This window comes from Mastigoproctus giganteus, chromosome 8, assembly GCF_048544385.1.
Source record: "Mastigoproctus giganteus isolate SK-2022 chromosome 8, ASM4854438v1, whole genome shotgun sequence".
In the NCBI taxonomy this organism is placed as follows: domain Eukaryota; kingdom Metazoa; phylum Arthropoda; class Arachnida; order Uropygi; family Thelyphonidae; genus Mastigoproctus; species Mastigoproctus giganteus.
In genome coordinates, this window is record NC_143582.1 from 53,228,766 (window position 1) to 53,241,290 (window position 12,525).

Sequence of the window (12,525 nt, forward strand, 5' to 3'; positions counted from 1 at the left end):
CCATCCCTGTCACTAATAGCATCAGATTTCTAGGATTAACACTTGATAGTAAGTTAAATTTTATAGACCACATAAAAAATGTACGTACTTCCTGTCTAAAAAAGTTAAATATACTCAGAGCTTTATCCTCCCAAACATGGGACGCAGATCGTACATCTCTGCTTCGGCTATATCGGGCACTAATCAGATCCCATCTTGATTATGGAGCTCCCATCTATGATTCAGCCAGATTGAGTGCATTGCGCTGGCTTGATCCAATTCAACACAGTGCCTTGAGACTTTCACTCGGTGCTTTCAGAACATCACCAGCACATAGTCTCTACATTGATGCCCATGAACCCCCACTAACTTTACGTAGGAAAACACTGTTATTGAAGTATGCTGTCAAGATACAAAGCTGTGCCATGCATCCGACTCGTCATACCTGTTCAATCCACCATTAGAAAACCTTTTCAGAAATAAACCAAGCATAGTAAAGCCAGTTGGTCTTCGCCTTCTTGAACTGATGCAAATTTGGAATGTTTCCATCCTTTCCATACAACAGGTAACAACCTGTACTCAACCACCATGGGTTCCACCTCCTATACCGACCTGTGACACTTACCTCTCTCAATGGGGAAAGAACATTTTACAAACATCAAATATCAAACAACTTCACGAAGCTCACAATCAAAGATACTTTGACTTTTCTCCAATTTATACAGACGGCTCTAAATCTAATTCAAACGTTGGAGCGGCTGCAGTGTTTCTAAATACCGTTATTTCAGCATCCTTGCCATCTGAATTCAGTATCTTCTCAGCTGAATTATATGCAATCAAACTAGCTTTACAGAATCTCTCTTCTGACTGTGCTTTAAAATCTGTTATTTACACTGATTCCCTCAGCTCAATCTTGGCTTTATGTAACCCCTTAGATAAAGTACACCCTGTTCTAGACGAAATAAAAAGCATATTACTAAAAATTGAAGAACGCCATCAACTGGTCACCTTCTGCTGGATTCCAGCTCATTCTGGCATTTTGGGCAATGAACTGGCTGATAAAGCTGCAAAAAATCCAACTAACTTCGACTTAACTGATATCCCTGTTCCGCCATCACACTATGCATTAACCATTCAGGCTGCATGCCTGTCAAAATGGACAGCAATATGGCACTCTCAAATTAATAATAAACTCTTTCAATTTAAACATGATCCCAAAATTTGGCGCTCCGGTGTCCGCACATCAAGACGAGAAGAGGTAGTCCTTTCAAGGGTAAGAATAGGACATACTTACCTGACCCACCTTTATTTACTCACAGGGAACGACCCGCCACAGTGTCCACTTGGTAATAAAAATCTGAGTATTAAACACTTTCTCATTGACTGCCCTTACTATGAACAAGACAGAACTTCAACCCTGCTATCACTGGTTAATCTTCGTAGACCAATAACTTTAGAGAATCTCATTGGAGATGACGCAGCTATTTCCGAATTTTTCAACTTCTTAAAGCAAACTGGACTTTTTAATCAATTCTGAATTTATGAAACTTTTTCATTTCTTTTTATTATAAATGAATAGGTGCATTATAGCCAAAGTAGCTTATGTGCCATCAAATACCCATATCAACAACAACAACAACAACAATTAACTGCTTCCCCACTAACTAGATTTAGGGAATGCGCAGCACACAGCACATTAATTTTTTTGTTTGAGATGTGCTTGCAACCCATTGTATGTATCGGCCAGACATGTTTGCAGCGTTGTCAAAAGACTGTCCTCTACAATTATCCAGTGGCAGTCCATTTTTTTCTAGAAATTCTTCTAAGGAATTGAATAAAGATACGCCACTATGACTACTAATTTTGATGAAAGATACACATCTTTCATACACTTTTCCCTCAAAACAATATCGTACTATAATAGCTAGTTGGTCATTGTGGGACAAATCTGGTGTCGAGTCCATCACAATTGAGTAGTACTTTGCATCGTCGCTATTTATTTCAGCTATAATTCTTTTTATTACTTGTTTTCCCATAATCTCTATTATTTGTTCATAAACTGTTTTTGATAAGTACAAAGTGAAAGGCTTTGGTCGCAGTTCTCGTTATTGGATATGTTCGCGCATGAATGGATCGAACTCTGCTAGTAATTCCAGAGCCCCCATAAAATTACCATTGTGTGGAGAGCCAAATATTTCCTCGTGACCTCTGAATGCTAACCCCTTACACTTAAATATTTCACCACTGCAATAACATGTTTTAGGACATTGTGGTAATATCCTGCAACTGCTTGTCAATAACAGACTTATTTTCTTTATGTGTTAACCATACTAACAATGATTTCTTACGTTCATTAGAATTTTCGTGACTTTCTAAACAAGGTCCTTTAAGTTTCCAGTCAGAGAATCCGGTTGTGTATTGAGAAGGGACTTTAGAGAAAAGTTTGCAGACTAGACAAAAAACACTTCCCATATTGGTAGAATAGCACAACCAAGATCTTTCCAGTAATTGACCATTTTAAATTTTTTTTTTTTTCGTAAAGTACTTATGATCTGTTTTGTTCTTTGTAATTCCTTATTGAAACTAGATATATATTTTCTGCATCTTTATTTTGGAAATAAGTCATTTCACGTGAGGCACAGTGATTAATAAAATGATCATTTAACTGTGTAGGCCACAAACATACGTGAACATATTTAGCAAGCAACTCTGCATTTTCTAAAGCCTCTTCTGCCTCTTTATCACTATCTTCTTGCAAAACAGCAACAGAGACTTCAGAGAACTGGTCATCGTCTAGGTCTTGTATATTTTTGTCTGGTACTGAATGTCCGTCAATGTCAACATTGTTTTTAGAGGTTCTCGGTTGTGATTCTAGTTCTAGTAATTCTTCGTTATTGTTATATACATTTTGTTGTTTTTTCTGTTTCTCTTCGGTTAAGTTATTCTCTCTTTCGCTTATTACTGCACCTATATCGTTTAGATTCTCATTTTTATTTTCCAATACAAAAAATTTTTAAATTTTGACACATTTACTTCTTTCTTTTTCTCTATTTAATTGTATTTTTCATTTTTCAGCTCCGCTTTTATATTTTCTACAAGACATTTTTTTAGGTATTTCTTTAATCTGAAAAGAAATAAAAAAAACCTATAAAAAAAAAATCCACCACCATATTAGGTTAGTTGTTGTGGGGGGGGGGGGTTATTTTTTTATGTTATTTTTTATTATATTATTTTTATTATTTACTTTAAAATTTTCTTATTAACTATCTAAAAATTTGCAATTCGCTGAACACCCTATTGACCTCTTTATCACCCCCACGTACACAAATCTGACTACAATTTTCAGAAAATTCCAATTTCTAGGGTGTGTAAAGCGGTTGTTAGCAGAATATTAAAGCCACACATTTTGTTTACAAAATTTAACAAACTGTTAATGAGCATACCACATTTACATAAAAGAAACAAATAATTACATACAAGCTTCCTAATTTCATATGTAAACCATGCTACAATACACTACACTCTCTCTCTCTCTCTCTCTCTCTCCTCAGTTATTCTCAAAATGAGAATTATTAACATCAGTTTGTATCAGTTGTATTTTACATAAAATTGACTCCACAATGATTACTCAATCATTCTCTTACCTTACCAATTTGTTTTTCTGTCCATCTCTTACATCAATAATATTTACTTCAGCTCTTATTATTCCTTCAGAATCTTTGTTTTAGCCTCTCACACATAAAAAGCATTATGTCTGGTACCCTCTTTTCTCAATAGCATTCCTTATAGGTCACCCATTCTGCCTTAATTAATATCCTAGCCACCCTAGTTATCACCGTAGTCATCCCTCTTTACTCATGAGGTTTATCTATTAATAAAATTTATTTCTCTTTGCACCTCATCTGATATGTTACCTTGTTTGGCACTTGGCCTAATTTAATGACATAGGTTAACCTATCCTTACAGTACTACCCTTATAAATAAAATTTCTTTCCTAATTCCTTTACACTATTACTTTGATTTTACTACACCTGAACCACCCTTACATTTATTCGTAATCATTAACAACAGGAATGTTCCTTTCTTTTACAAGGACTATCACTCAATGGCTTACAGAGCTAGGTTATGAGTCCTTGGGTTCAGGATTCAATAAACAACAAGGAACAGACTTACTTTCCGACATCACCGCTACTTCCAATGTCCTCGCGTTCAGTTTCCCACGCGGCTGACAGGCTTACTTCAGTTTCTTGGGCTCTCCGGTTTTCCTTCGAGACTGCTGGGGACACTCCGGTTTTCTTTTGAGGCTGACAGGCTTACTTTCACTTCTGGGGCACTCTTGACATGACGCACCTTCTTGTGTAGACAATATATTCACAGGTGTACATACCTGGCTCATTCTCTTTACAACAGCCTACATTACCGAACTCGCCTACCTCCACTTCAACCCACACTCATGACCTTCTTTCTCCCCTTTGACCACACAACACTACACAGTAGTTAGACACAGAATGCTCTTTTCTCTCAATTTTTCTTTCCCTGAACTTCACTCTTCCCCTCAAGTTTGGCACGCCTCATATCAACTAATCCTTCCCCTCTGTTTAAATTTATGTTCCTTTCCATTTGCCAACACAATTCTCCCAAGCCATTTCCCTAGCGCACAAACCAACCCTTTTCTCGAACTTTCTTATTTTTTTTCTCACAGGCAGTATGACCCTTTCATGTCCACCGGCAACCTCCAAAAACACTCATTTTCATTTCATGCCATTCTCTATAAAAGTATCAAAAATCAGTCAGCCTGACGCCGCTTTTAATTTGATGCGAACACTGGACATCCACTCATTTCCTGTTTTGGCTCGAACGGGATCAAAGGAGGCGCCTCGCATAATCCCGCTTCACGTCTTATTGTTCTCCCTTCACGCCCATTCTCAAATGGCACCCTTTTACTAAGTCCTGCAGTCCCTGTTTGCTCTCGCCTATTATTTGAATTACTTGTTTACCCCTTTCCTACTATTCTCAATTCTCACGCTTAAACTATCCCATCACTAAATCTAGCGTTCTCCAAACTTTTACTTCTAGCAAAACAATTATTTTTATTTTAAATTTGTAAGATTTTACATCTTACATTGTCATTTTCATTGTCAAGTAGGCAAACTTATAGCTTACGGCGCTTACTAGTGCCTACCGTTTACTTCAAATAAACGGTGTCCAGTTATTTTTATTTTTATTATGGCTTATTTTGAGGAAATGCAAAAAACGATTGAATTTACATCCGACAAAAGATTTCCGGAGAGTGATTTAACTTATATTTATTTAGTATTTAGCAAACTTTGCCAATACTTACCAGTGAAGAAACCAAGCACGTGAACAGTACACTTGACCGAACGAATGACTATTTAATATTCAACTATACTGTACTATACATAACCTCAAATGTCAAACAGTAAGAGTAACGCTAAGCTAGCTTAGCACGCTTTAGAGGACCTACACTTACACTCCCATTCTGACGTTGCCACATTATTTGCATATTTGACAAATGACAAAGTATATTTTGATTTCACCAACTACCGACAGAGGCAATAGAAGACAGAGTCGTATTTACTCTCATTTAAAACATTGATATTTGATATTTTATTCAAATCCAATAGTGTTGCAAACCAACGATTTAAACTTTATTAGGTACAAAAAAATTTTGTATAATTTATTTTTTCTTAAATTTTTAATTTAAATTGTTTTATTTTTTTTACCGCGAAGGGGGCCCTTTGATTGAACGGGGCCCTGGGCTGCAGCCCATAAAGACCATGCCTAAATCTGCCCCTGAGAGAAAGTGTTAACAAAGGTTCCCTCATAATAATGACAACTGGTGTTACAGCAGTAAAATTAGAGACCAACCACCGTTTCAGATAGTTCAGCCATGTCTCCAGGATTTAATAATACATTTTATTTCCCTAATAAATAGTATAGACCATTGTTTACAAAGACAAATAGAATTTTTTAAAAAAGTGTTAATTAAAAAAAATCTTTAATTAAGCTGTATTTGAACAGAAAAGAAAATTACATGGGATATATCTATCTGTAATTGCATTATACTTTATACTTTTTAATTTGTAACTCGATTTTGTAAGGTGTACGTGTTTTTTTTTTTTTTTTTTTTAAACTTCCACTGAACATTTTATTTTCTGGTATTACTGATCAGGAAAATGTGATTATTCAAATGCAGTTATTTTATTAGTTTTTTTACATTTTCATGAAGGTTCCTGAATGCATGAAGGCTCGTCTGGCATGTTCTTGGAATGTGCACAGGCCCAAAGTTTCAAAATTTCCAGAAATAAGTGGGCAACAGGTAATGACTTTCTATAATGGTGTACTCTATGGAGTGAGCTTATTTGTAGAATTTAAGTTTTGCAAAAATGAACTATTCATATATAGTAAACTCTATAAAATCTGACACATTTCTTTACAAGATGCTTGTGGAATTTAAACTGCACAGATAATAAAAAGGTCTTAATTCTTACAGCAGAACAAACTTTACTTTGCAACAAGTTGCTCTGGTATTTCACTACTTTGAAACACATGACTTGCAAAACATTAGCTAATCATTTTGGAGAATCACTGGAATGTGATTCTCCACAATGGTTGATCCCTGGGCTGAGCAGTTTTTCTCTCAAAAAGCTGGAAAATTTTAAAATCCAGCACCTCTCTATCCCAAAAGTGTTGGATTTTAAAAAGTTTACTGTATAAATTTTTTAAAATATTAATTTGTCCATATTTTGACTTGCTTTTCTAACACTGGAATGAAATTATGGTATAAATAAAATAAAAAAAAAAAAAAGTTAAAAATACCAAGAAAAAATTGTTAAAAAATAAAGCTCATTTTACTTTTTTTTCTTCTTCTTTTTGATGCACTAATTATCCTTTATGGCTATTTATTTATTCCATGATTCAGTTTCATAAATTTATATATCAGAATTCCCATCAATTTATTCAATTTTAGCTTTTTAACGCACAAATTGATTGTAAGGAAAAGAGAGAATGTAGCATGCTGTGGCATGCAGTCAGAGCATGCTTTTAAAAACAATTTATCAGCTTGTAATGGATCTGGTTGGAGCATAGTGACAGATGTGAAGACCAATGATTTAAACTCAAATGAATCAATGAATTGGTTATGAAATATGATCTCATGTTGAAAATGTTGCAAGGTTAAAACAATGCAAAGTAAAAACATTGTGTTTGCAATTCTGTCCAGACAATGACAGGAGGGGTTTCATGATGAAACCATCTAGATTAACCTTGTTCTGGATTAGCCTTCTTTTTTTCTTGAAGAACATTGCAAAGCATATGGGGTAAATTTTTCACAGTATGGCTGGCTTAATTGATAGAATTTATTCTATAAAGATAGTATTCACTTAAACAGAGGAGGAACAAAAATTTTCACTTATGTCATTGAGAAGGCATTAAGGGTTCAAAGGAACTGCTAGTTCGGGAAGGATCACGGAAGTCAGCACGGAATAAGTATAATCCTTGAGTCAGATTAAAGTAATGTGTATGCTGAGATAGTGTGATGTGAAATGACTCACCACAGAGGAAAGATGGCAACTGGGATGTGTTACAAGCCAGATAACTCTGAGTACGACAAAAATCTCTTTGGGCAGACTGAATGGGCTAGTAAGTATAATGTCTTATTTTGGATGACTACCAACTTAACTCTTACAGACTGGAAATTCCTATATGGTAACAGTTTTTTGATTTCTACTTATCCCAGCATATCTGGCAGAGTACAAGGAGATCTAATATCCTACATTTGGTTCTTACAAAGAAGCCTAACTATATAAAAAAATTGACAACGAGGAAACCAATAGTAGACATGACTACAATATCACAAAACAGGTAGATCTAAAGAAACCTGTAGTCAAAAGTAAAGGCAAGGGCCTTTCAACTTTGAGCCATTCAATTTCGAGAAAGAGCCTACCATTACTCATTGCGGTGATGGTAGACAGCATTTTGTCTTCTAATTTCACTAATGCAGGTGTTCCCCAAGGTTCAGTTCTTTTTCCCACTCTTTTCCTCATGTATATTAATGACCTTATTCCATTCACTGATAATTCTATCCATAGTTTTGCTGATGATGGCACACTGCTTTCCACACTTCCAGTTTGAGAAACCTTGCCTCCATAAACAGCTTCTTAAATATCCACTATCAATTCCTTAAAGGCTAATCTTCAGGTAATATCCAGTGTGGCAAACATAACTTAGTTAATTTAAATCTTTCTGAAATTCTGTTCTGTCTTATATTGTGCAAAAAGGATTCTTCTGCTCCTATGCTTTGATGACACACTGATTTCTAGACAAGATCATATATTTCTACTGCAGATTACCCAGACTTCCAATCTCTGTTGGCATAAACACATTACAAATATTGCTTCCTCTGCATCCAAAAAACTGGGTTTTCTCTTTTGCTCTCAGCATTACTTTTCTTCCAAACAGCTGTTCATTCTATACAAATCACAAATTAACCCACAATAGAATATATTGTTCCCACATCTGGGGCGACGCCCCAAAACCTCTCTCAGGCTTCTATATTCCATTCAAAAGAGGGCAGTTAGGTTAATTATTGACTCATCTTTAACAGAGTCTCTCCCCTCTGGTTTTTATGTGTGTTTTTATTCTGTGTTTGCTGCATGTCTTTTCTATAGATACTTCCATGAGTACTGTCCTTCTGAATTGGCTTCTATAATTCTCTCTCTCTCTCTTCCAAAGCAGTATAAAATCTGTTGAGACAGTTGCCTTTTGACAGCCACCGAACCTCAGAGCGAAGTAGCAATCGTTCAAAATCTTCACTGTTTTGATCACAAAGCTTTCGAAATATACGATCATTCAAAGAATGTGCTTTAATTTTGTTTATAGCAGTAATAACAGTTTGTAGAGAATTGTGCAGTTGATCAAGTTTTTTCGCAACTAAATGCTGACGGTGAATGACACAATGAACAGTAATATTTGGCACAGCATTTTTTAAATAAGCCATAAAACCCTTGTAATGGCCAATCACTGATGGTGCTCCATCCGCCCCCTTTCATGCCTAACGCCCCCAAGGATAATTCAAACGCCCCCGGGGGGCGATATCGCCCACTTTCAGAAGCACTGCACTAGAAAATCACACTATAAAGATTGCTTGGCACTTGGGGCACAAAAGCTGATAATAAAATTATCCCTATTTCTGAGGGATAATAAAATTAAAGTAACTATGCAGGATAATGCAACAATTATCCTGCATAGTTACCATTGTGTCATTGAGCAAGAATTATGTGTATAGCAAATGTGTGCTATTACCCTTTTTGAACAGTGAATGATATTTACAGTCTAACAGCAACAATACAATCAATCAAAAGCTTCCTAAAATTCTGATGGAATAGAAACATTAAAATCATTTTCATAACTATTACTAAAAAACACACGGGAAACATCTATCACTAATATGAGGAAAAAACACTTTTTAACAATGCTTTCCACAACTTTCAGAGAGTCATTTCGTGTTACTTCAGTTACTGCATGTTCTATATAATTATGGACTGGGAAGATATTTATTGCATAAAAGGCAATTTTTTTGTTTCCTGTTGAAACCTGACAAGATTTTCAATAATTTTATTGAAACAATATAGAAAGCAAATACAGTAGACTCCCTCTTATCCAGTCTCACTTTAACTGGCCTCCGTTTTAACAGGCCATATTTTCGTCAAGATTTTTCTGCGAATCAGATTTCCAATGTCATGGACCGAGCAGGAAAAAAAAAAAATTAAAAGATTCTGGGAAGGAGTACACTGCACTGTAATGATCCTATAACTTTTTTCACTTCAGTTAGTCTTTGCTATCTATGCCGTTTGGATTGCAGCACTCCATGTGTACATATTTTCATCATTAATTTTTGTTTTTTTAAATTATGTTAACTTGAAATGATAGGCTTGAACAAGTGTAAAACGGATATGTAATGAACTGGCTGTCAGAAAAAGTATGGAGAATGATTCGCGGAGAAACCAGAAATCCCTTCAAGATGTCAGTATGCAAATAGAATCAGGAAAAAGTGCTCTCAGACAGGTGCACTATGAAGAAGCCAAAAAACGAAGTCGTTGATAATGCACTATGGATATGGTTCATGCAAGAAAGACAAAGAGGAACAGCTCTTAGAGGGCCAGTTTGGAAGGAAAAGGCAGTACACTTGCACAAGAAAGTCAACAGTGGAGAAGAATTCTTAGCCAGAGAGAGAGAGAGAGAGAGAGAGAGAGAGAGAGAGAGAGAGAGAGAGAGAGAGAGAGAGAGAGATGGCTTTCATGATGGAAAAAGTGCCATGGAATTCATTATTTAGGTGTTTGCAGCGAGAAATTGTTAGCAGATCAAAATGCTGCAAGTGAATTTTCCCAAAATTTTTTAGACGTTATACAGAAGTAAAATCTTACTCCTAAGCAAGTCTACAATTTGGATGAAACAGGCATAAATTTTAAGCTTCTTCTGACGAAAATGCTAGCAGCACAACAAGAAACATTTGCTGCTGGTTTCAAAATGAATAAACAGAGAATCACTGTGGCCCTTTGTACAAATGCTGCTTGGAGTCACAAACTGCCCCTTTTCATTGTAGGAAATTCAGCCAAACCAAGAGCATTTAATAATGAAAAATTTCAACGCTCTACCAGTTTACTACAAAGCCTATAGGTTAGTTTGATGGATTCTTTTCTATTTGAAGAATGGTTTTCAACTGAATTTGTTCCAAAAGTTAACACATTTGAAATCACCGCTCAAGGCTGTTCTTGTCCTCGACAACACTCCAATGCACCCCATCGACCTATCTTCTAATAACAGCAAGGTGGTGTTTTTACCACCTGGCGTTACATCTTTGGTGCAACCTATGGATTAAGATGTGATAGTTAGTCCGAAAAGACATTACAGAAGAAAACTTCTTTCAGAAATTCTTCTGCTAATGAAGAAATGGAACTCACAGAGGCCCTTAAGAAAATTAACATCAAGGATAAGATTTACATGTTGGCATCTGCTTTTGAGGAAATGCCGTCATCAACGTTTATGAGGTCATGGAGAAAATCACGACCTGATGTCAAAAAATTAACGGCAAACTGTGATCTGGACAAAGAGCTGTGCGCTGAGGATCTGACAGACCATGACAACATTGCTCTGCTTAATGATTTGAAACAATTATCAGAGTTCAACGACTTGGAAGAAAGAGACAAAGAGGCTTTTGGGCGATAACATTCTAGAGAATGAAATGTTAACAGAGGATGAAATTATCGAAGCAGTTAGTCAAGGAGAAATGGCAGAAGGTGAAGAAACAGAGAACTGAAAAGCTATGAACAGAGATAAAATATACAGTATAGTTTTTTTTTATTTAATTTGCAACCTATAAATGGTATTTTGCATGTGTTTTCGGATTAACTGACCATTTGTTTATTCGGCCTGAGGTCCTGTCCCATAGGGGCCAGTTAATTGGGAGTCTACTGTAGTTCTAGACTTTTTCTTAGTGATCTCAGTTGAGCATTGTTACTGAAGGAGAAAGTAGAGTTCAAATTATTCAGAAATAACCCTTGTGATATTCTACATACAAAGGACAATATATAAACTGATGTGGCCATGCTATGGCATGACCATGTCATACTTAATGATATACCTTGTGGAATTTAACAAGCACAACAAAGGGTTAAATGCAGTTCTCAGAAATACACTAGCAAAAACAAATGGAAAATTACAAGTAAAAGCATGCACAGCAGTAAGCGCACATGAAACGTATATCTGATTCCTGAATCCTTATAAATTGTACAATCAATCTAAAATTTGCTGTGCATTTTATTTGGGAATATAGCATGTTATAAAGCAATACTACACGGGCATAAACCAACTTACCTAAATAATCTTCACAAAGATTCTTGTGAATTGTAAAAAGGCAATTCCCCATCCAAGTATTAGTCAAACCAGCATTATGTAAAAGTGCAGTTACATCCCATTTATTTGGTCCTCCTCCTTCCTCCTATAGAGAATATTTATATAATGGTAAATGTATTAATTTAATTTACACAAGTTGATTCAAAACAAATGGAGGGATTTCACATGAATTTAAAACTGAAAATAATAGTTGAATAATTTTTATTTATTTATTTATTTTATTGATTTATTTTTTTTTCTGTACTTGGACGATGACTATTTAGATCTTCCATCACGTAGAAAGGGTGAGATAATTGGCATAAGAAATGATAAATATTTCTTTCTCTGCATTGAAAATTCTAAGTGTGAATCATAAAGAATTCCATTTTTAATAAAAATGGAAGCTTCATTACTGCTACTTAATGTTCTTAATACAGAAAATTCAATGTGAGAGCATTACTACTAATTTTCCAGAGACATGCTGGTTTATTCGCAAGTTGTTGGCAATTTCGGGAAAATTATTAATGTAAGGTTATATAACACGAACTACACTAAGATATTCTAAATAGCAATATACAACCTTCAGCGAAGCATGCTCAACACTTAATGCATCATGCTTTACTAAAGCAAAGA

General features: G+C 35.4%; 1 protein-coding gene across 1 annotated transcript in view; it reads right to left on the bottom strand.

Moving 5' to 3' along the window:
* Nucleotides 1-12,525, bottom strand: part of LOC150081532 (midasin) — a 1,449,634-nt gene that overhangs the window by 577,450 nt on the left and 859,659 nt on the right. Inside the window, exon 46 of the mRNA XM_090380238.1 lies at nt 11,875-11,998. Coding sequence (XP_090236364.1) covers nt 11,875-11,998 — 124 coding nt within the window. The remainder of the gene's footprint in view (nt 1-11,874; nt 11,999-12,525) is intronic.